This window comes from Onychomys torridus, chromosome 18 (genome assembly GCF_903995425.1).
Source record: "Onychomys torridus chromosome 18, mOncTor1.1, whole genome shotgun sequence".
Classification (NCBI taxonomy): Eukaryota; Metazoa; Chordata; class Mammalia; order Rodentia; family Cricetidae; genus Onychomys; species Onychomys torridus.
In genome coordinates this window covers 849445-869781 of record NC_050460.1, presented here as the reverse complement: position 1 = coordinate 869781, position 20337 = coordinate 849445, and the positions used below count along the sequence as shown (strand labels likewise).

At 41.9% G+C, this 20337-nt stretch overlaps 1 protein-coding gene across 1 annotated transcript in view; it reads right to left on the bottom strand.

Moving 5' to 3' along the window:
• Efhb (EF-hand domain family member B) overlaps positions 1–20037 on the bottom strand; it is a 55761-nt gene extending 35724 nt beyond the window's left edge. Inside the window, exons 1-5 of the mRNA XM_036168486.1 lie at positions 19148–20037; positions 11597–11659; positions 10536–10679; positions 8156–8336; positions 2719–2829 (exon numbers count right to left, since the gene is read on the bottom strand). Of these exons, the coding sequence (XP_036024379.1) occupies positions 2719–2829; positions 8156–8336; positions 10536–10679; positions 11597–11659; positions 19148–20011 (1363 nt within the window). The 5' untranslated portion in view covers positions 20012–20037. The remainder of the gene's footprint in view (positions 1–2718; positions 2830–8155; positions 8337–10535; positions 10680–11596; positions 11660–19147) is intronic.
• Positions 20038–20337: the final 300 nt, after the last annotated feature.

Genomic DNA, 20337 nt, shown 5'->3' with positions numbered 1-20337 from the left:
CATAGGAGCTTACTGTAGAGCCCTGGAACTCCCAAATTGGGTAAGTGCCGCCCCTGCTTGCCTGACCTTGACCAAATGTCCTCCCTATGCTGATTCCCTGCTGGTCTCCACCCTCCTGAATGCTTAAGGGAAGTTCTTTGTTTGTGTATCCTGCATTTGGTGTAAACAGCTTAGATGCAAGAATGTAGAACATTCAGTAGTGAACTTCTGCCCTCCAGGGTTCCTCCATTGTGCTGTAAGCCTGTATTTAAGGTTCCCTCCCTTCTTCAATAAATGGCATTAGGCATCCCCTGGCACGAATGACCCGATGTTTTTTGTCTCTGTTTTTCGATCCATAGCCCCTGCTCGGACATGGTAAACTGGCTAGCAAGGATAATATACTAGTATGCCCGGCTATTGGCCCAAACTCAGTCCTTCCGGACCAAAAGGGGCCCACGCCTAAAATCTATCAGCTTGAGATTCGCCCCTCACCCCCGAAAAACATTTCAGGCCCTCCAACAACTCCCCCAGGCCTAGGGACAGGAGAAAGACTTATAAACTTAATCAAAGGAGGATATCAGGCTTTGGATTCAACCTATCCCAATCTCACTGAGTCCTGCTGGATCTGCCTTCAGCTCAGCCCTCCTTATTATGAGGGGATGGCTATGAATGAAAGTTTCACTTACAACACCTTGGCTAGCTGTGATTGGGGGACCAAGCATATGTTAACTTTACCTGAAGTGACTGGCCTGGGAACCTGTCTAGGACGTACCCCTTCCTCGGGGAGACCCCCTCTGCGCCCGCACAGAGAACATAACAACCACAAATGGGTCCCTCTTCCTATATTGGGCATGCAGTACAGGACTCACCCCATGTGTCTCGGTTGCCAGTTTCAACCAGTCTAGAGACTTCTGTGTCCTTGTCCAAATCTACCCGAGGCTAGTCTATTACCCAGCTGAAGAGTTTGAGGAGCATTTTGCGGGCAAGGCTAGGTTCCCCAGAGAACCTATCAGTGCCACCCTAGCTGTGTTGCTAGGAGCAGACGTGCTAGCCGGGGTAGGAACCGGAGCAGCAGCATTAATTGAAGGCCCTAGGCAGTTGGGGATTCTAGAAGCGGCAGTCCAACAAGACCTGAGAGCAATCGAGACCTCCGTTACTGCCCTAGAAAAGTCTTTAACGTCGCTTTCGGAAGTGGTCCTGCAAAATAGACGAGGACTGGACTTACTGTTCTTAAAGGAAGGTGGTCTGTGCGCTGCCCTGAAGGAAAACTGTTGCTTCTACACGGATCATACAGGTGTAGAAGGAAATCAATGACAAAACTCAGGGAGATCCTGGATGCAAGGGAAAAATCCCTACGAGGCTCCCAAAGCTGATTAGAGGGGTGGTATGAAAAGTCACCCTGGATGACCACCCTGCTTTCAGCCCTAACTGGGCCTCTAATTGTTCTGCTCCTAGTACTAATGATTGGACCATATGTCCTAAATCGGATTTCAGGCTTTGTCTGTTCCCAAATAGACGGGGTTAAAATGATGGTCCTAAGACAAAGATATCAGCCTATACCAGGGAATGACCTTTAGGATTAAAGGTCAGCACAAAAAAAGGGGGTGGAATGAAAGGCCATTGTAAGGGAAACAAGCCCCCCCCAGCTCTGCTAATTGTAGATTCAGTGGAAAATACTGCACTCTGCCCCCACGCCCCATACCAGAAAAGTTAGCCCATCATGCTGTGCTAACAGGATGCTTGCAGGATAACCGCCTGCGGTTGTGCTTGCAAGATAAATTGCTTGAGAAGAATGCTTGCCAAATAACCCCTTGCTAGATAAGCTTGGAATTCGTTTACCCACCCAGACTCTGAGAAAGACCACGGAGACATCTGGCATCCAGATGTCTGCACTCTGGGTGACCCTGCTTCCCCGCCCTGATAGAACTGCCTCATAAAAGGCCTGCGAGCCTTAGACTCGTGGTTACCGGCTACTTCTCGCACTGGTGGCCCACGAGCTTGTGCTAAATAAAGCTTCTTTTGTGACCCGATATCGGAGTGAAGCTCTCTGTTTCGGACGCTGACCCTAACAACATGTATATCTATATTTCTTTTGTTGTACTTGCTGTTTTGAGGCAAGGTCTGTCTCACTGTAGCCAAGAATGATCTAGAACTCACTCTGCAGCTCAGAGTCCTCAAACTTAAGGCACAGCCTCCTGAATGCTGAGATTACATGAGTAAGTTACCATACCTATTCTTTTCTTTATTTTTTCCTTTCTTTCTTCCTATTTATTTATTTTCTTATTTTTCAGGACTGGGTCTCACTATATACCCCAGGCTGGCCTAGAACTTACAGAGATTTGCTTGCCTCTGCCTCCAGAGTGCTGGGATTAAAGGCCTGTGCCACCACGCCTGGCTCTTTATTGTTTGCTTGCTTGCTTGCTTGTTGCTTTTTTAATATACAGCTTTACTATGTATACAATGCTAACCTGACACTTGGAATCCTATTTCAGCCTCTTGAGTGCTGGGATTATAATCATGTAACACCATTCCTAGCTAGTTCTATATTTTATGAATTTGATACATTGATCTATGTGTTCTCAGCTATCAAGATTTATGATGCTACGAATAGTAATAAATTGCCTCCTATTGACCAACCTCATCATACCTCAGGGATCTAAATTCACAAACATTATGCTCTGTCTTTTTAACAAATCTGAAGGTCCCTTATCCTCAGCCTCACTTCATACTGAGTCTTACCTGCAAAATAATCATGGTGAGAGACAATGTACAAATCATGTCCTTCTTGTCCTTCTTTAACCACATCTTCAAAGGATTTTGGTGGATTCACAGTATCACTAGCAGACAGTTCTGAAGGAAGAATCAATGAGATCAAGATTAAGGGTTCCTATATATTTGTTGTGTATATAAACTACAGCAAAAGACAAATGTGGTCTAAGCTACATAAGCTACACAGAATGCCTTAGAGACCAATCATATAGCCAGTATAAGTGTATGTTTATAAGCAAAAACAAGATGAGCTGGACATAGTGGCACATGCTTAGACTCTCAGCACTTGAAGGTGGAGGAAGGAAGGACCAGGATTTCAAGGCTGGACTATATAGTGATTTTGAGGCTAGCCTGGCCTTTGTAAGACTCTGTCCTAAAAGAGTGGAGTGAAGGAGAGAGAGGGAGAGGGGAGGAGGAAGAGAGAGGGAGAGAGCAGAGGAAAATAGAGGAGGAAGAAGAGGGGAGGAGGAGAGGGAAGGGAGGGGGTGAGGCAGGGGAGAGAATGAGTATATCATTTTGCTGTAGAGCCCGGAGAATTCTGAAGATCCGAACTCTGTCAAAGCCACTCAAGTTATCCTCCACCATACTCCAACTCTAGTTAAATTCTCAGTCCTGAGACTCTAGACAGTTCTACTTTACTTTTATTCCCAACTTCCTAAGAGAATGTAAGCAAATCTGAATTTAAAAAATAGCAACACTAATGTCCAGTGGGATGTGGTATACAAATTTTGGCAGCTGTGAATTGGAGCATAAACATCTAGTCTGTTTTGAGCTGAATCTCTATTCTCATCATAGCTAGAGATAACAGGGAACTCATGGAGTCAAGAAGAAATTCCTCTTCCCACAAATCCTCAGTTTGCGTACAGTGAGTTGTCTTGTTTCACTTACTATTCTTCTCACAGGGCAGAGTTGGGAAATCTGAAGATCCAGGCCAGTCTGGACTATACAGTGAGACCTCATCTTAGAACAAAAAGTGAAAAGATCCCTAGGAATGCAGGTTAGAGGTAGAACACTTGCCTAGCTTGTTCAAGGCCCAAGGTTCAATTCCTAGTAGAGGAAATTTTCCTATAAAACACTACTAGAAGATTTTTAGATGTTTTATTTTTAACGTACAAAGAAATAATATGTCTCTTTTGTTGGGTAGAGATCTTGAATGATAACTCGAGCCCCACAGCACGGCTTACATCTGGAACTAGAGGCAGAAAAATCAATGTGAGTGTGAGGCTGGACTACAGAGTAAGACATCTTGTCTTGCAAACACAAAAAAATAAATAATTCGAGGAAGAGCACTTAGTTGAACTTAATGATGACTATATCCTGTTATAGAATATTATTTTAAGATGTGTTACATTTGCTCATGCTGTGGAACATTTGTTTAATGATGCAAAGATGTGTTGCATTTTTTTCTTTATGTTGCATTTGTTTAACTCGGTGAAGCTGTGTTACTTTGTCTGTCTAAAACACTAATGGTCTAATAAAGAGCTGAACAGCCAATAGCAAGGCAAGAAAAAGGATAGGCGGGGCTGACAGGCAGAAGAAGAGGAGAAATCTGGGAGGGAGAAATTGAGGAATGAGAAGAGAAGGAGGAGGACAATAGGAGTTAGCCACCTAGCCATACAGCCAGCCACGGAGTAAGAGTGAAAGTAAGATTTACAGAAGTAAGAAAAAGCCCAGAGGCAAAAGGTAGATGGAATAACTTAAGAAAAGCTGGTAAGAAAAAAGTCAAGCTAAAGCCAGGAATTCATAAGTAATAATAAGGTTCCATGTGTGATTTATTTAGGAGCTAGGTAGCAGGCCCCTCAAAAGAGCAAAAACAACCAACAACAATATCCTTCAAGTGTTCTGACAGAAATGTTGCCAGTGTACAGTGTGTTCATATTTCAGGATCAAACTGACTAGTGTGAGAACCCTGAGGGTGGAAGGCATGGTGGACCACATCTTTAATCTCAGCAATCCAGAGGCAGATGTATTTCTGAAAGTTCAAAGTCAGTTTGGTCTACATAATAAGCACCAGATGAGGCAAGACTACATAGTAAATGAGACCCTGTCTCAAGAAAAATAAAAAATACAAACAAAGCAAACAAACATATAAAAAAACCCTTGGAACATTTCTCACAGATGGTTCCAATGGAAGTAATAGTGGGCCTGTTTTGCTTTCAGGGGTTCAATGAAGCAAACAGAAACAGTACTTCTTTTGATGTGTGAATCATTATAGCCATTGATACACATTTTGAAGCAGTGGTTTTAGGGTTTTGTTTGCTTCTTTGAAAAAAAGGTCTCATGTATAGCCCAGCCTCTACCCTGCTATGTAGGTGAAAATGACCTTGAATTCCTCATCCTCCTGCATCAACCTCCTAAGTGCAAGGATTATAAGTGTCTACCATCATACCCAGATGAGTATTAGAGAATACTTTCCCCATTTAAAAAAATGTAAACTAATCCTAGATAGTAGTTATTATGAATTTCTGTATTTCTGTCTCTATCATCATTATCATCATTGTGTGCATGCATACATGTGCATGATGAGGGTGGCACTTTACATGCATTCCAATGCCCTATCCCAAGTTTCCAGACTTGTACAAGTGCTCTACTTTCTGAGCCATCTCACTGGCCCATATGATTTTTGAAAGTTTATATAAATAGGATTTTTTTTTCTGTTGTTTTGAGACAGAGTCAGTAACTTGTGATCCCCTGTCTATACTTCCTGAGTGCTGGGATTACAGGTTTGTGTGGTAATGGAGACCAACCAGGGCTTCTTCATATTAGGCAAGTGCTCTACTAACTAAGCAGTGTCCCCAGCCTATAAGTAATATTTTTCACTCCTACTTTTCCTAATCTGCTTTTTCTATTGCTGTGATAAAGACCATAACTAAAAGCAACTTGGGGAGAAAAGGGTTAATTTATTTTATATATTCCAGGTCACAGTTCATCACTGAAAGATGTCAAGGCGGGAACTCAAGCAGGGTGGGAACCTGGAAACAGGAAATAAAGCAAAAATCATAGATGAATGCTGATTTTTGTCTGTTCTTCATGACTCATTTAGCTTGTTTTTTTAATTATTACTTTTTAATTGTGTGTATTTGCATGTCTGTGTGTGGATATATGCACATGAGTGCAGGTATCCTGCAAGGCCAGAGGCATCAGATGCCCTGGAATTGGAATTACAAGTGTGAACCACTCAATGTGGGTCCTGGGAACCCAACTCAGGTCCTCTGGAAGATCAGTACACACTCCTAATCACTGAGCCATCTCTCCAGCCCCTCAGCTTGCCTTTTTATGCAATTCAGAACCACCTGCCTAGGGGTGGCATCACCCTTAATGGACTTGGCTCTCCCACATCAATTATGAATCAAGAAAATACCCACACAGATTTGCTTGCAGTACAATATGGAGGTATTTTCTCAATTGAGATTCCCTCTTCTCAGTGACTCTAGATTGTGCCAAGATAAGAAAATTAATCAGCACACTACTAAAAAGAAAAAGGTACTTTAACTTTTCTATAGTACATTTTTTTAAGCAGAACAAACATATTTACTAAAGCAAAAATGAGAAAGAACTTCCACAGTTCAAATTTTAATAGATTTTAACTCTACAGCTGAGATAATAAGATACCACAGCTAGCCGGGTGGTGGTGGGGCATACCTTTAATCCCAGCATTTGGGAGGCCGAGCCAGGCGGATCTCTGTGAGTTCAAGGCCAGATTGGGCTACCAAGTAAGTTCCAGGAAAAGGTGCAAAGCTACACAGAGAAACCCTGTCTCAAAAAACCAAAAAAAAAAAAAAAAAAAAAACCAGCAGACTGTTGCATTCCAAGAATAATTTCTTTTCAGAGCAAATATTACTACCTAAAAGAAAATAATCTAATGGGCTTTTTAGTTTAATAAGACCCAGCAACATGATAGGGTCTTTAAAAAAAAATAGCCTATTGAAAAGAAAGAAAGAAAAAGTGAGGTTGTTGAGTGGCTCAGGTAATATCACTTCTACTCAACTTGAGTTTGACCCCCAGAGCCATGCAAGGTGAAAGGAGAGAGCTGGCTCCACAAAGATGTCCTCTAACCTCCTTGAGAACTATGACACACATGCCTCACCCATCCATGAAGTAACAAAAAGAAATTATAAAAAGAAGGCTTATGACCAATTCCATTATAAAAAAAAAATTGTATGTGTTGAGCAATGAGGATTTTCTAAGTAATTAATGCTAAATATCTTACTGAAGTGCCAAGTGACATGGAAAAGGCAGTGTACTGTTGATCATGAATATGTACCTTAATTTCAGCTTCACATAGACCATTCAGTTTCCCACTTACAATAAGTATGTGTGGTTCCCTAGAGGAAAATCAATCTCAAAATGACTTGGTCATTTCTCAGGAGTAGGCATCATCTTCTCATTTTTAAAGGCATTTGCCAGGTACACTAAAAAGGAAATCTCCGTCTTAGTGACAGGTTGTTTGTACAGCTGTAACACCTTGATAATGCCCATGTTGCTGGTGTCAGTATGGATTATTAGTCACAGGCAAATATTTGTTGCAGAAATGATTTCTGGTGTAAGATCAGCCCCACCAGAGAGCCCTGACACAAACTCATGGGGTCACCATCCTGAACTTCTCTAAAACCCTTGTCAAACCTCTTTGCTTATCATATGTTACTCCCCCAAGACTTTATACAAACTAATTGCACTCTCATAATGATTGTGTGAAATGATGAAGGATAAATAATGACCACCCAAAGATACACCCTAAAACATCTCTCATAATCCATAGAACCTATACATCTTCCTCTGAGAGGAATCAAGCAGTTTTTTGTGTAGATATGGCAAAATTAACGCTTTTTGCTAGTATCTTAGCTAAGACTAATGGATTACCCTCAGTCCAATCATAGAGCAAAGCCTGAATTCTTACTGTCTTGGCTGTCACACAGAAACCCTATGAGGATTTGGGTTCAGAAAATAACCTAAAAAGAAAGAAAAAATGACAGAAAGGCAGAAGGGAAGGGTGGGAGTGAGGAAGAGAGGGAAGGAAGGAGAGAGATCTTGCTGTGATACCATCTTTTTACTTTTACATGGAGAACTTCAAGAGTCACTCTCTGTGTGTCTTTTTCTGAGTACTATGTCAAGATACAGACTAACTAGAGAAAAAAAATTAGAGGTTTAAATAAAAGTAGAAAACCAAAAGCTAAACATGGAAAACTGGGGCTGTAGTTAGGGGCAGAGAGGATGTGATGTCTACCTTAAACAGGGATAGGTAGTGATGAAAGAATGGTCTAACCAGAAAACAGCATATTTCAAGATGATGAGCATCTTTCATTCTTAAAAATTCTTCATACCATCAACAAAAATATACCAGTGACATATGTGATCCAGTTTCCTATGATATACTCTCCCACCTCCTCCTGCCCCTTAGTTTTACTACCTCTGATAATTGGTGTCCCAAATGTTGTGTTGATTGTATCCAGTCCTTTGGGCAATCCTGGTGTTTGATCATGAGATTTTCCCAATGGTGCCCATTGATTGCTAAAATATATAGATTCTTTTTTGTCTTTAATTTTCTGTTGAAATGTGGTAATGGGCTGTGGGTTTACCAAAGTGCTCACCTAAAGAAATTATAGAATGTAAAGTATCAAAACAAGCATATGTAAGAAAATGAAAATCCTAATAGAAGAAAATACGATTAAAACGATATTTCCTCATCATCATTGGCTTGCTCACCTTCCTATGAACTGACAGAATCAGTAATGAAAAGTTTAACATAACAGATCCAGAACTTTCAGCTAGGACTATATATAATCCCAGTTCTTGGGGGAATTGAAGCACCAGGATACCAAGATCCAGGATGGAAAGGACTACAGAGAGAGTGCAAGGCTAGATGGAGATAGGATTCAGTATTAGAGTGCTCATAGGGCTGTAAGTTCAAGCCCTAGAGCCAGGAAAAAAAAATCAAAACTAAAAAAAAGAAAAAAGAGAAATAGCTCAGCAACAGAGCACTTGCCTAACAAGACATAAAATAAAAAGTAAATAAATAAAAACCTTTCAAAGTAGTACTTATGCAAGGAGTTCCCAAGTTATTGACTCAAACACTCAAGAATAGCAGGCAGGACAAGCAAAGGACACAACCATTTCCAAACACTCTCTCAAACATATGCATCCTGGATTGGACTTGATGACACAGTACTGTTATCCCAGCACTTGAGTAGCAAAAACAGGAAGATTGAGGCTAGCCTGGACTACAGAATAAAAAATGCAAAAAACAAAAGATAAAAACAATAGCAAGCACAGTGGCACACGCCTTTAGTCCCAGCACTGGGAGACAGAGGCAGGTGGATCTGAGTTCAAGGCTAGCCTGGTCTACAATGTGAGTTCCAGGACAGCCAGGGCTACACAGAGAAACCCTCTCTCAAAACAAAACAAACAAACAAAAAGATAGAAAAAGATAGAAAGCAAGAAACAGGGAGATAAGAAGAGAAAGAAGAGAGAGATGCTGGGCACAGCACATTGTCTCAAGAACAAACTAAAAAGGGCCTGAGAGATGCATCCACAGGTAAAGGTTTTGTGGGATTTTTGTACACTGTGTGAAGCTATATTTCTATGACTAGTTTAATAATGAACTGAATGGCCAATAGCTAGGCAGGAGGGGTGAGACTTCCAGGCAGAGAGAGTTAGTAGGGGGATGAGAGGAGATGCCAATGAGATGGGGGGGGGGGCGGTGCAGGAGGGATATGATCAGACATAAATAATGAAAGAAAGATAAAAAGCCACATGGCAAAACATAGATTAATATAAATATGTTAAGTTATGAAAGGTAGTGGGACAAGCCTAAGGTAAGGCCTAGCTTTCATAATTAATGTCTCCCTGTCATTGTTTGTGGGCTGGTGGTCCCAACAAGAAAGTATATTACGTAAAGTTACTTGACACAAAAGCCTGCAAATTTAAGTTTGATCCCCAGAACCTATGTAAAAGTGGAAGGAAAGAATCAATTCTAGTTGTCCTCTGGGTCCCTACATGCATGCCCACACACATATCACACATATAGACACACACACATAATTAATTTTTAAGACTAAGAAAATGGCTTAGCAGGTAAGGGAGCTTGTTGCCAAGAGTGATGATCTGAGTTTATTCCCCAGAAATTACTTGATGGAAAGAAAGAACTGACTCCCCCAAGTTCTCATCTGACCTCTACACACATACTCCACACATGCTGTAATATGTACACACAAACACAGGAAAGGGTTTTTAAACAAACAAACAAAAAACAGACTAATCAGTGATCAATTAGAGGGTTGGTGACTGGACTCACTGTAAGTAGTGTTTACCCAGCTCAGATAAGACCTGGAGTTCCAGCTTTAGCCCCATTAAAAAGTTAAATAAAGGGCAGATAACAGATATAGGAAAGGAAGATAACTAAACAGACTACAACTATAGCCAGGCACCCAGTATCAAATACTGATCCCATGTCCACTCAACATCTATATATACTCTCTGTTGTACCTATAGGAAAGAGCAGCCAATCCTGGTCTCTTAATGGCTAACAAAGTGTGCCATTTATCTTTACTGGGAAAATGGGGAACAGTGAAGTCTGCTGTTTGAACCACCACTTCCTTCACACATTCTTAGTTCCTGCTGCTTGAAAACTCAATTCATTGCCCAAGACTAGTGTTTTTAGAGGACAGAATGAGGAAAGAAAATGTACACAGGAGTTACGAATTTCACTTATACCTTTATTTGTGCAACTTTCTAACTTGGTAAATTAATAATGCAATATAAATTAATAAGAAAGAAAAAGAAAGGTTTACCGGTATTGAAATTTTAGATCTTATTCCATGTGTCAAACAAGGTGCAATTTGGGGATCGTTTGCTCTGCCATAAAATACTCTTTCTGCTCCAGGAGGTGGATACCTGAAGTTGAAATACTTTTTTGCCTCTGGGGGAGTAATAAGCTGGAAAAGTGAGACAAGGAAACAAGACCATGAAGCACAAATTTTAAAATATCAATTCACCTTCTCTAAGCAGTGCTGGCTATCTGAGTAAAGAAGGAACTTCATCCCCAAATGAAGATATGTCCCCTAAAATCTGTTTACTGATAGAAATAAAATACTTTAAGTATTATAGGGGCTGTATCAATAAGTATTGAGGAGCTGAAGAGATAGCTCAGTCATAAAAAGCATTTTTATTCTTACAAAGGACTCAGATTCAGTTCCAGCATCCACATAGTGGCTCAAAACTCTGTAATTCCAGTTCCAGGGGATCTGGCACTCTATTGTGACCTCTGTAAGCACCAGGCATGCACTTAGTACACAGTCATAAATTCAGACAAAGCACTCATACATATAAAATAAAAATCAACTTTAAAACATTTTTTAAGATTAAAATTTAGGAGGCTAGAAATGGATGAGTGGATCTGTTCTCAACACCCACATCAGGTGGCACATTCAGAGCAACCTGTTACTCCAGCTCCAAATGATTTAATAACCTTTTCTGGACACCTGCACACATGTGGCATATATTCACACAAGTGTGTGTGTGTGTGTGTGTGTGTGTGTGTGTGTGTGTGTGTGAGAGAGAGAGAGAGAGAGAGAGAGAGAGAGAGAGAGAGAGAGAGAGAGGAATCAGGAAACTACAGTCCATCTCATTATTCCTACTGAAACACATTGAATTCCAGAGTTTTTTTGTGAACTACAGGAAATGTAAATTTTAATTTTAATTTTCTTGAACAAATCAATAGACATCTTTAAAATATAATAAGAGTTCAAAATTGACCACATTGAATCTGTGCACCGGTTCATGGAAAAGCTGAGAATTCAGTCTCCTACAGCTCTTATTCAAGATACAAAAGGAAAGGCTAGGAAGTGCTTACCCTGGGAAGCTTTTCAGTCAAACAGGTTGCAGCTCTGTATCCAACTGGCTTAAGTTTTCCTGCCTTAGAGAGAGAAAACATGGATCATTTCACTATGAAAAAAGCATTTTAAAAGAGTGGACTTTACTTCAAACTTGGTCTGTGCCTCAAATGCTACAAAGGGTATTTTTTAAACTACAATAAAATAAATGGACAAATAAATAATAAACAAACAAAATGCATAAAATCATCCAGTAATTCTGGGAATGTTCTGAGGTATTTACTTGCCTCCAACAGGGTGTTTTTCTGCTTTATTTGGGTCTAGAATTGGTTTGGTAGTACAGCGTGACTTTGAACTCCTAATCCTTGCCTGCATCCCTGGTGCTGGGATTACAGGTGTGTATCATGTCAATAAGGCTTTTTGTCTGTTTATTGACAGAGGGTTTCTCTCAAGTTTATGGCAATTCTCTAGCCTCAACCTCCTTGGGGCTGGGATTACAATCATTACCATGCTCAGTCACAAACAGTCCTAACATTTTTCACTAGTTAATTATTTCATGTCCAAATATGTGAGTGTATCTGTGTGTTTCCATACAAATTTGTTTTTTAAGATACAGATCTTCTTATGCAGCCCAGGCTGGCTCCTAACTCACAATTGCCCTGCCTCAGCCTCTAGATTTTCATAAACTCTCACTTATAGTCCCAGTCAGGACATAAGCCCAGAAAAGACATTTTTGATATGTGAAGGCATGTTATCTGTAGCCCAATCCCTAGAGGGAATAATCCAAATCTTACTTGGCTTTGCCCACTTGTTTGTAACTTGGGTCTTATCTATCCTTCCTTTGCTCATAGCAAAACTTTTAAAAATGAACTCCCAGAAACACAACACATATATCACTCCCCTTTATCTATTTTAAAGTGGCTGATATTTGTAATGTGCACATTGCTCTTTTAAAAATTGGAAGAATTGGGAACTCAGCATGGTGGTTTATTCCTGTAATCCTAGCACTCGAGAATCTGGGCATCCCCAAGAGTTCAAGGCCAAAACAAAAAGAACAAGGGCTAAAAATGTAGCTCAGTTGGTAGAATACTAGTCTAACATGCATGAAGTCCCAGGTTTGACCACCAGCACTGTATAAACCAGGCATGCTGGGACACACCTGCACTCTCAGGACTTTGGAGGTAAAGGCAGAAGGATTAGATATTTATGCTCATCACCAACTACATAAAGACCAAGACTAGCCTGGGATATAGGAGACCCTGTCTTTAAAAAAATTAAAATATTGGCCGGGCAGTGGTGGCACATGCCTGTAATTCCAGCACTCAGGAGGCAGAGGCAGGTGGATCTCTGTGAGTTCGAGGCCAGCCTGGTCTACAGAGCTAGTCCAGGACAGGCTCCAAAGCTACAGAGAAACCCTGTCTTGGAAAAAAAAAATTAAAATATCCTCTAAGAATAAAAATAAATCACCTAAAATATTCAGTGGATTATTTTGAGCAGAGGGTAATGAAAATCAATAGACACACAAGTCCTCTTCCCTACTCTTGCTCTGCTTAAAAGTAGGATGTTGACTTGCTCTTATGAAGTGTCCACAAACTCAGCAAGAACAATTCTCAGCACCTGAGGACAGTCCATGGAGATGATCTTGCATAAACAGACTTCTGGTTTCATCCTGTTGCTGTGATAAAACTGACCAAAAGCAATGTAGGGAAGGAGAGTGTTTATTTGGCTTAAACTTCCAGGTAACAATCTATCATCAAGGGAAGTTAGGGCAAAAACCCAAGCAGACCTGCCTGCTAATTTACACACTACTACCTCTGACCAAGGAACTCCCAGGCAAGACAGTACAGTAGAAACCATGGAGGAACACTGCTTGCTGCCCCACTAGCTCATGCTTAGCTTTCTTATGCAGACTAGACCATCTGCCCAAGGAAAGGAGCAGCCCACAGTGGGAAGGGGCCCTCCTCCATCAATTGGCAATCAAGACAACCCCTCCACAGGCCTAACTACAGGTACTACAGATCAATCTAATCTGGGCAACGCTTCAACAGAGTCTCTCTTCTAAGGCAATTCTAAGCCAGTGTTTCTCAACCTGTGGGTTGCAACTCCCAAAGGGGGTTGAACAACCCTCTCATGGGGTGGCATATCAGACAGTCTACATATCACATATTTACATTATGATTCATAATAGTAGCAAAATTACAGTTATGAAGTAACAATGAAATAATTTTATGGTTGGGGTTACACAACATGAGGAACCATATTAAAGGATCAAACCATTCGGAAGGTTGAGAACCACTGCTCTAGGCTATGTCAACTTGACAGGTAAAGTGCACAGGGTCTACCAAAATATCCTGTGTCTTGTATTATTTCTTCTGAAATATTTCCTAGTTGGGTCTCCATAATCTATCATTCCTGGAGACTAGTCTCCTGCCTTTCTCTCTCTCTCTCTCTCTCTCTCTCTCTCTCTCTCTCTCTCTCTCTCTCTCGTGTGTGTGTGTGTGTGTGTGTGTGTGTGTGTGTGTGTGTGTGTGTATCTCCTTCCTGACTGCACCCTCCATCCTCTTCCCCCATCTCCTTCTCTTACCTCTATATTGACCAAGCTGAACTGAATTTACTATCCTCTTACCTCAGGTTCTTGGGTTGCTGGGATTCACAGGTATGAGTCACTATGGTCAGCTTCTCAACCTCTCTTTTATCAAAGTAATACGTCTAACTATGCATTTGAGGCTCTAGGGTGATATTTTATTTGTACTAAAATGTGATTTTATTTGTATGTTAATAAATAAAGTTGCCTGGAGGTCAGAGCTAATAGCAAGCCATAGCAGAAGCCAGGTGGTGGTAGTGCACACCTTTAATCCAGATCATATGACAGACAGATCTCTGTGTGTTCAAGGATACAGCCAGCATGGAGACACACGCCTTTAATCTCAATACCTACCATAGAAGACCCAGAGGTCTGTATAGACAGACAGTGATGAGGAGGTCATGTGGTTGGGTTTACAACCAATGAGAAGGCAGAACAGAAAGTCAATAAAAAGACAGATACACAGGAAGTAGGTCACTTGCTGAGGGGAAGGACAGCAGCGGCAGTGAAGGGTAAAAAAGGGTTTTTAGTATCAGCTCTTAGCTATTGCTCTGACCTCTTGGGCTTTTAACTCTGCATTTGGATCTGTGTTTCTTACTTAATAAGACTGTTACATCTACAAGGCTCAGTTATTTTCTGTGAACCTCTGTGCCTATAAATGATGTGCTACTTTTCTGGTTAGTCTTTCTTCTAATAATTGAACTCATATTTCTGCAATTCATAAACCAAAAATAGCAGTGTAAAAGCTTGCCTCTGCAATAATTCAGTGAAAACCATCTTGTAGGGGTTCCATCCCATACCAAATAAAACAATTTTGTATTATATAGTGAAGTTTTTGTTTATTAGCTAAATGGAAAAAAAGACCATTTTTTAATGTTCAAATAACAACTGTGTAGAAGGGCATTTGGTGGAAAAGTCACAGGAAAGTGCAGATTTCATCTTTCTGTTGGCCCATTTAAACACTGCTGATCACTGTTTGTCCTACAGCCAGGCTACCCTGAATTTGTGGCAATCCTCCTGCTTCAGCCTACTGAAAGCTAGGATTACAGGCCTGAGCCACCCCACCCAACTAGTCACTGTTTCCTTGACCTTCTCTTTGCTGTCCTTTTAAAGCTTGCCAATTTGAAGTCAGCACTGGCTACAGAGAGAGGGAGGAAAGGAGGGTGGGAGAGAGAGAGACATAGTCAGAGATAGTATGCCATGCATGCATGATGGCTCACAATTATAATCTTGTCAATTAGAAAGCTGAAGCAAAAGCAACGCTGTGAGTTCCAGACAAGCCTGGGATGCTATATAATGAGTTCCAGGCTAGCCTGCACTTGAGTGTAAGAAGAGACTCTGCTTCAAAATACAATCATGTATATACATATACATATATGTATGTACATATATACAATGTTGTAAAAGAAAAAAAAGGATGTATGATGGTGGCACACACCTTTAATCCCAGCACTAGGGAGGCAGAGGCAGGCGGATCTCTGTGAGTTCAAGGCCAGCCTGGTCTACAAAGTGAGTTCCAGGATAGCCAGGGTTGTTACACAGAAAAACCCTATCTCAAAAAAACAAAGCAAAACAAAAAGGTGGGGGTATTGGTTATTTGCAGTGCTCTTACCCTGTGAGGAAACATCATGAAACACGACAGAATCCATTAACAAGAGTTTTATTAAGATAAGAGAGAAAGACAGATGTGCACAGGCCTATGGAAAAGACACATGAGTAAAGATGGAGCCAGGAATCATGGCCTTGGCTTATAAAAGCTGGGCCGCGCCTGTGCACACAGGCCTATGTGGCTATTCCATGCATGCACGAGATCACATGGTTGCACTGTGTGCTTTATGCAACCATGCAAAGTCACCTGAGACGTTTTTGACCCAGAAATGACTAGGTGGAAGTGACTAGGTCCCACCGGGCATGTGCGACCATGCCCACCTGTGGGAGCGTGTTGTGAATCCATGTCAGGGGGGAGAAAAAAAGGAAGGAAAGAAGGGAAAGTGGATGGAGGGAAAAGTGGAAGGTGGCAGAAGCAGATATTTTAGAACTACTCACTTTGGAAGCTGTCTTTGTTTTTATTGCTTTGATGAAACACCGTAACCAAAAATCAAGTGTGGGAGGAAAGAGGTTTATTTCAGCTCACACTTCCATATCACTGTTTCATCATTGAAGAAAGTCAGGACAAGAACTCAAACATGGCAGGAACCAGGAGACAAGACTGATAGAGACCATGGAGGAGTGCTGCTTGCTGGCTTCCTCCCCTGGCTTACTCAGCCTACTTTTTTAAGAATCCAAGACCATCAGCCCAGTTATAACACCACCCACAATGGGCTGGGCCCTCCCCCATCAATCAATAATTAAGAAAAATGACCTACAGCTGTATTTTACAGAGGCATTTTCTTAGTTGTGTTTTGAGATAATTATTGTTTTAAGTTGACATAAGCACAGAAGCCAAGGGCTAGAATACATATGTGTTTGAGGCCAGATCAGAAGCCACAAACAACAGAACCAATCCAGAAAGAACAGGCACACAGAGAGGAGAAGCAGTGGCTGGGGAAGCCAAGGACAGACCAGAAAGCAGAGTGGGTCAAAACAAAAGTGCAAACTAAGCCCCAAGGGGAACAAAAGTCCTCTGCACCCAGACAAAACTTTGAAGGGTCCCTGAGAGTTTATTAGCAGAATTTTGTCTTCAAATCTCAGCATATGAGCTCTATCCAGATTGCCTAAGAGCCACTAAAGCAAGAGATTTGCTGTAACTTCCAGGCCAGACTATAATCCTAGTACTCCTGAGACTGAAGCGGGAGGATTAGGAGTTTAAGATTATCCTGGACTATATGAGAGCCTGTCTGAAAAATAAATAACCAACAACAAAAATCATCTCTTCGCCAGGTGGTGATAGTGCACACCTTTAATCCCAGCACTCTGGAGGCAGAGGTAAGTGAATTTCTGAGTTCAAGGCCAGCCTGGTTCAGGACGGCCAGGGCTACAGAGATAAACATTGCCTTGAAGAAAACAACAACAAAAAAAAACAAGTCATTTCTTCATTGAACAATCTTTGCCTAGCTCTGAGGATGCTGGCTCAAGAGGATGGAAAGGTTTGAGGTCAGCCTGAAATACATAGATTCTGTCTGAAAACAAGAAAGTCTTCTCTTCTTTGGGGTGTAGCAAGTTTGAGGGCAGCATGGGCTGCCTTACACAACACTGTGTCTCAAACAACTAAACAAAGATAAAGCAAGAACAGTTCGGTTATCCTGTGGCTTACCTACCGTGGCTTACCTACCGTGGCTTACCGTACCCAAAGTGAATATTGAGTGATGAGGAACAGTAGTACTACAGCTAGAATGCAGAGCTGCTTGCAGGCTAAGCAGGCAGTCCTCTGAATTAGAGATTGACACCGTCCCCTGGTTTTTTTTTGGTTTGGTTGGCTTTGGTTCTTGAACAGGGTCTGACCCTGTAGCCCAGAGTTAGCGTGGAATTCATGACAGTCTCCCTGTCTTGCCTATCTTAGTGCTTGGGTCACCACCACACCACCTATCCTGTTCATAAACTATTTCTCTGAGCTTTGTGTTGAAGAATGCATTTCCATGAAGGAGGAAACATATTTTGTATCTTCCTTTTGACACTTGTGAAAATTCATTCTGTCAGTCACTAGATTGAGCCTAAACCTCCAGGGCAAAGGACATGGACTTTCCCATCTCATGTTGCCCTGTTCCGGCACAGTGATGACTGCAAGTGTTTGCTGGAAGAAAAGACAACACCCTGAGTGAATAATAAACATAAGAAAAAGGCCTCTCCCCATTCATGATATGAACATTAGAAATCTTGATAATGTCAATGTGTGAGAGGGTTGAGGAAATGGAAATTGGAACTTGTAAATAGCCGCACACTAACATCTAGGATGGCAGGCAGAGAATCCAAAAAAATAGAAGGAATTTCTGGAGAGAGTCCAGTACCAAAGGGTTATTAGAATCTCTACTAGTTCTGGACAGGAGTAGTCTTAAGTGCCTTTAATCCTAGCAACTGGAAAGCAGCGGCAAGTGAATCTTGAGTTAGAGGACAGTCTGATCCAGGACAGCCAGGCCTACACAGGGAAACCCCATCTCAAAAAAACAATAATATATTCTTTAAAACATAATAACCAAAGCCGGGCAGTGGTGGCACACGCCTTTAATCCCAGCACTCGGGAGGCAGAGCCAGGTGCATCTCTGTGAGTTCAAGGCCAGCCTGGGCTACCAAATGAGTTCCAGGAAAAGGCGCAAAGCTACACAGAGAAACCCTGTCTCAAAAAACAAAAAACAAAACAAAATAAAACAAAACAAAAACCATAATTAATCAGTACTGGCTAGTTTTATTGTCAACTTGACACAAACTAGAGCCATCAAAGGGGAGGAAGCCTCAAATGAGAAAATGCTTCCATAAGATCAGGTTGTAGGCAAGCCTGTACGGCAGTTTCTTAATTTAGTGATGTATAGAGGAAAGCTCAGCCCGTTGTGAGTGGTTCCATCCCTGGGCTGATGGTTCTGGGTTCTCTACAAAAGCAGGCTGAGCAAGCCAGGAAAAGCAAGCCAGTAAGCAGGACCTGTCCATGGCCTACATCAGCTCCTGACTCCAGGTTCCTGCCTGTTTCAAGTTCCTGTTCTCACCTCCTTTGATAATGAACTGTGATGTCAAAGTATAAGAAGAAAAACTCTTTCCTCCCCAACTTACCTTTGGTCATGGTGTTTCATCATAGCAATAGAAATCCTAACTCTCACCTCCTTTGATAATGAACTGTGATGTCAAAGTATAAGAAGAAAAACTCTTTCCTCCCCAACTTGCCTTTGGTCATGGTGTTTCATCACAGCAATAGAAATCCTAACTAATCCCATTGAAAACTTTGTCTCTGTAAACACAAACAAGCCTCACCACTGTATCATCTCAGTAAAGACATGGCTACCACATACTCAAGGAGAAATTCTAGGAAAAACAAAAAAACAAACAAACGACATGAACTTACACTTGGCAAGCAAGGCATCCGATCAAAGAATTTCCCAGCGTATATGGGTCTGATGTGGGCTGGAGCCTCCACTCCAGGTTCCATGGCCGCAGGCTCCTTTTTCTCTTTAGGTTGTTGGGCAAATGGACACTCAAAAGGTTCTGTTACTAAGCCTATTTGAGGCTCTGCATTCTTGGTTTTACCTGGTTCCTGGGTTTGTGGTAAGCCAATGTCTACCTCCACAGGGGGTGTCTCTGTGTAAGGGTTCACCACAACACAGGGGGGCTCTTTTTCCAGTTCTTTTCTGAGTTCCAAACCTACAGCAGGCTGCTCTTTCACTATAGCATCTGTCCACGCAGGTCCAAAGGTGACAGGCCTCCTTGTGCTTCCCGCGGCCTGTGGACTTGCACACACTGTGCCCAAAGGAGGCTGTAGTGTCCCTCCATAGGGAAGCTGAGGTGGAAGGCCCTCGTTTTCTGACCCTACTCTTCCTGGTAACACACCCAGAGGTTTGGGGCCCTGGAAGGTGGAGCCCCTGTGGAGTCCTAAATTACCCAATTCCATGGGTGTCCTGGAAATAGTATGTCTTTCTAATCCTACTCCAAGACTATGGCATGGTGGCGATTTTGTTTCTGGTGATGCCATCCTCTCCCTCCACCTTCGATTTTGTTCTAGTCTCATTTCAAGCTCCAGCTCTTTGGGAGATTTTGAATCCCTAATTGTCCTCTCTATTATATCGTCCTTCTGTTCCTGGGTGAGTCCCACCTCCATGATTTCAGGTGCCCTCGTCCTTTCCCGGGAACTCCTCTCTAACGGGGAAGCTGGACTAGGCCCCAGGGAAGTTTGCAAAGCTTTGGGGGACCCCACTCTCACGAATGAACACATTCTACCGGTACTCCCTGCTGAATGCTTCTTGCCTGCTGCGCTACACCTCGGGGAAGGAGAGTAGTTAGTCTGTTTACCTCGTTACCTAGGAAACAAACTTGGGGCGGGGCTTGGCCAGCAATTCTTCCCGGTAACTCAACCCGCCCATCTGTCATTCATAGTGCCTCAGTAAATTCACGCCTTTTCTTTCCCCAAACCTCGGTTTCTTTCTTCCTTTTTAAGAATATTATTTTTAATTGTCTGTATGCGAGTGTGTGTGTGTGTGTGTGTGTGTGTGTGTGTGTGTGTGTGTGTGTGTATGTGTGTGCAAATATCAGAAAAGCCAG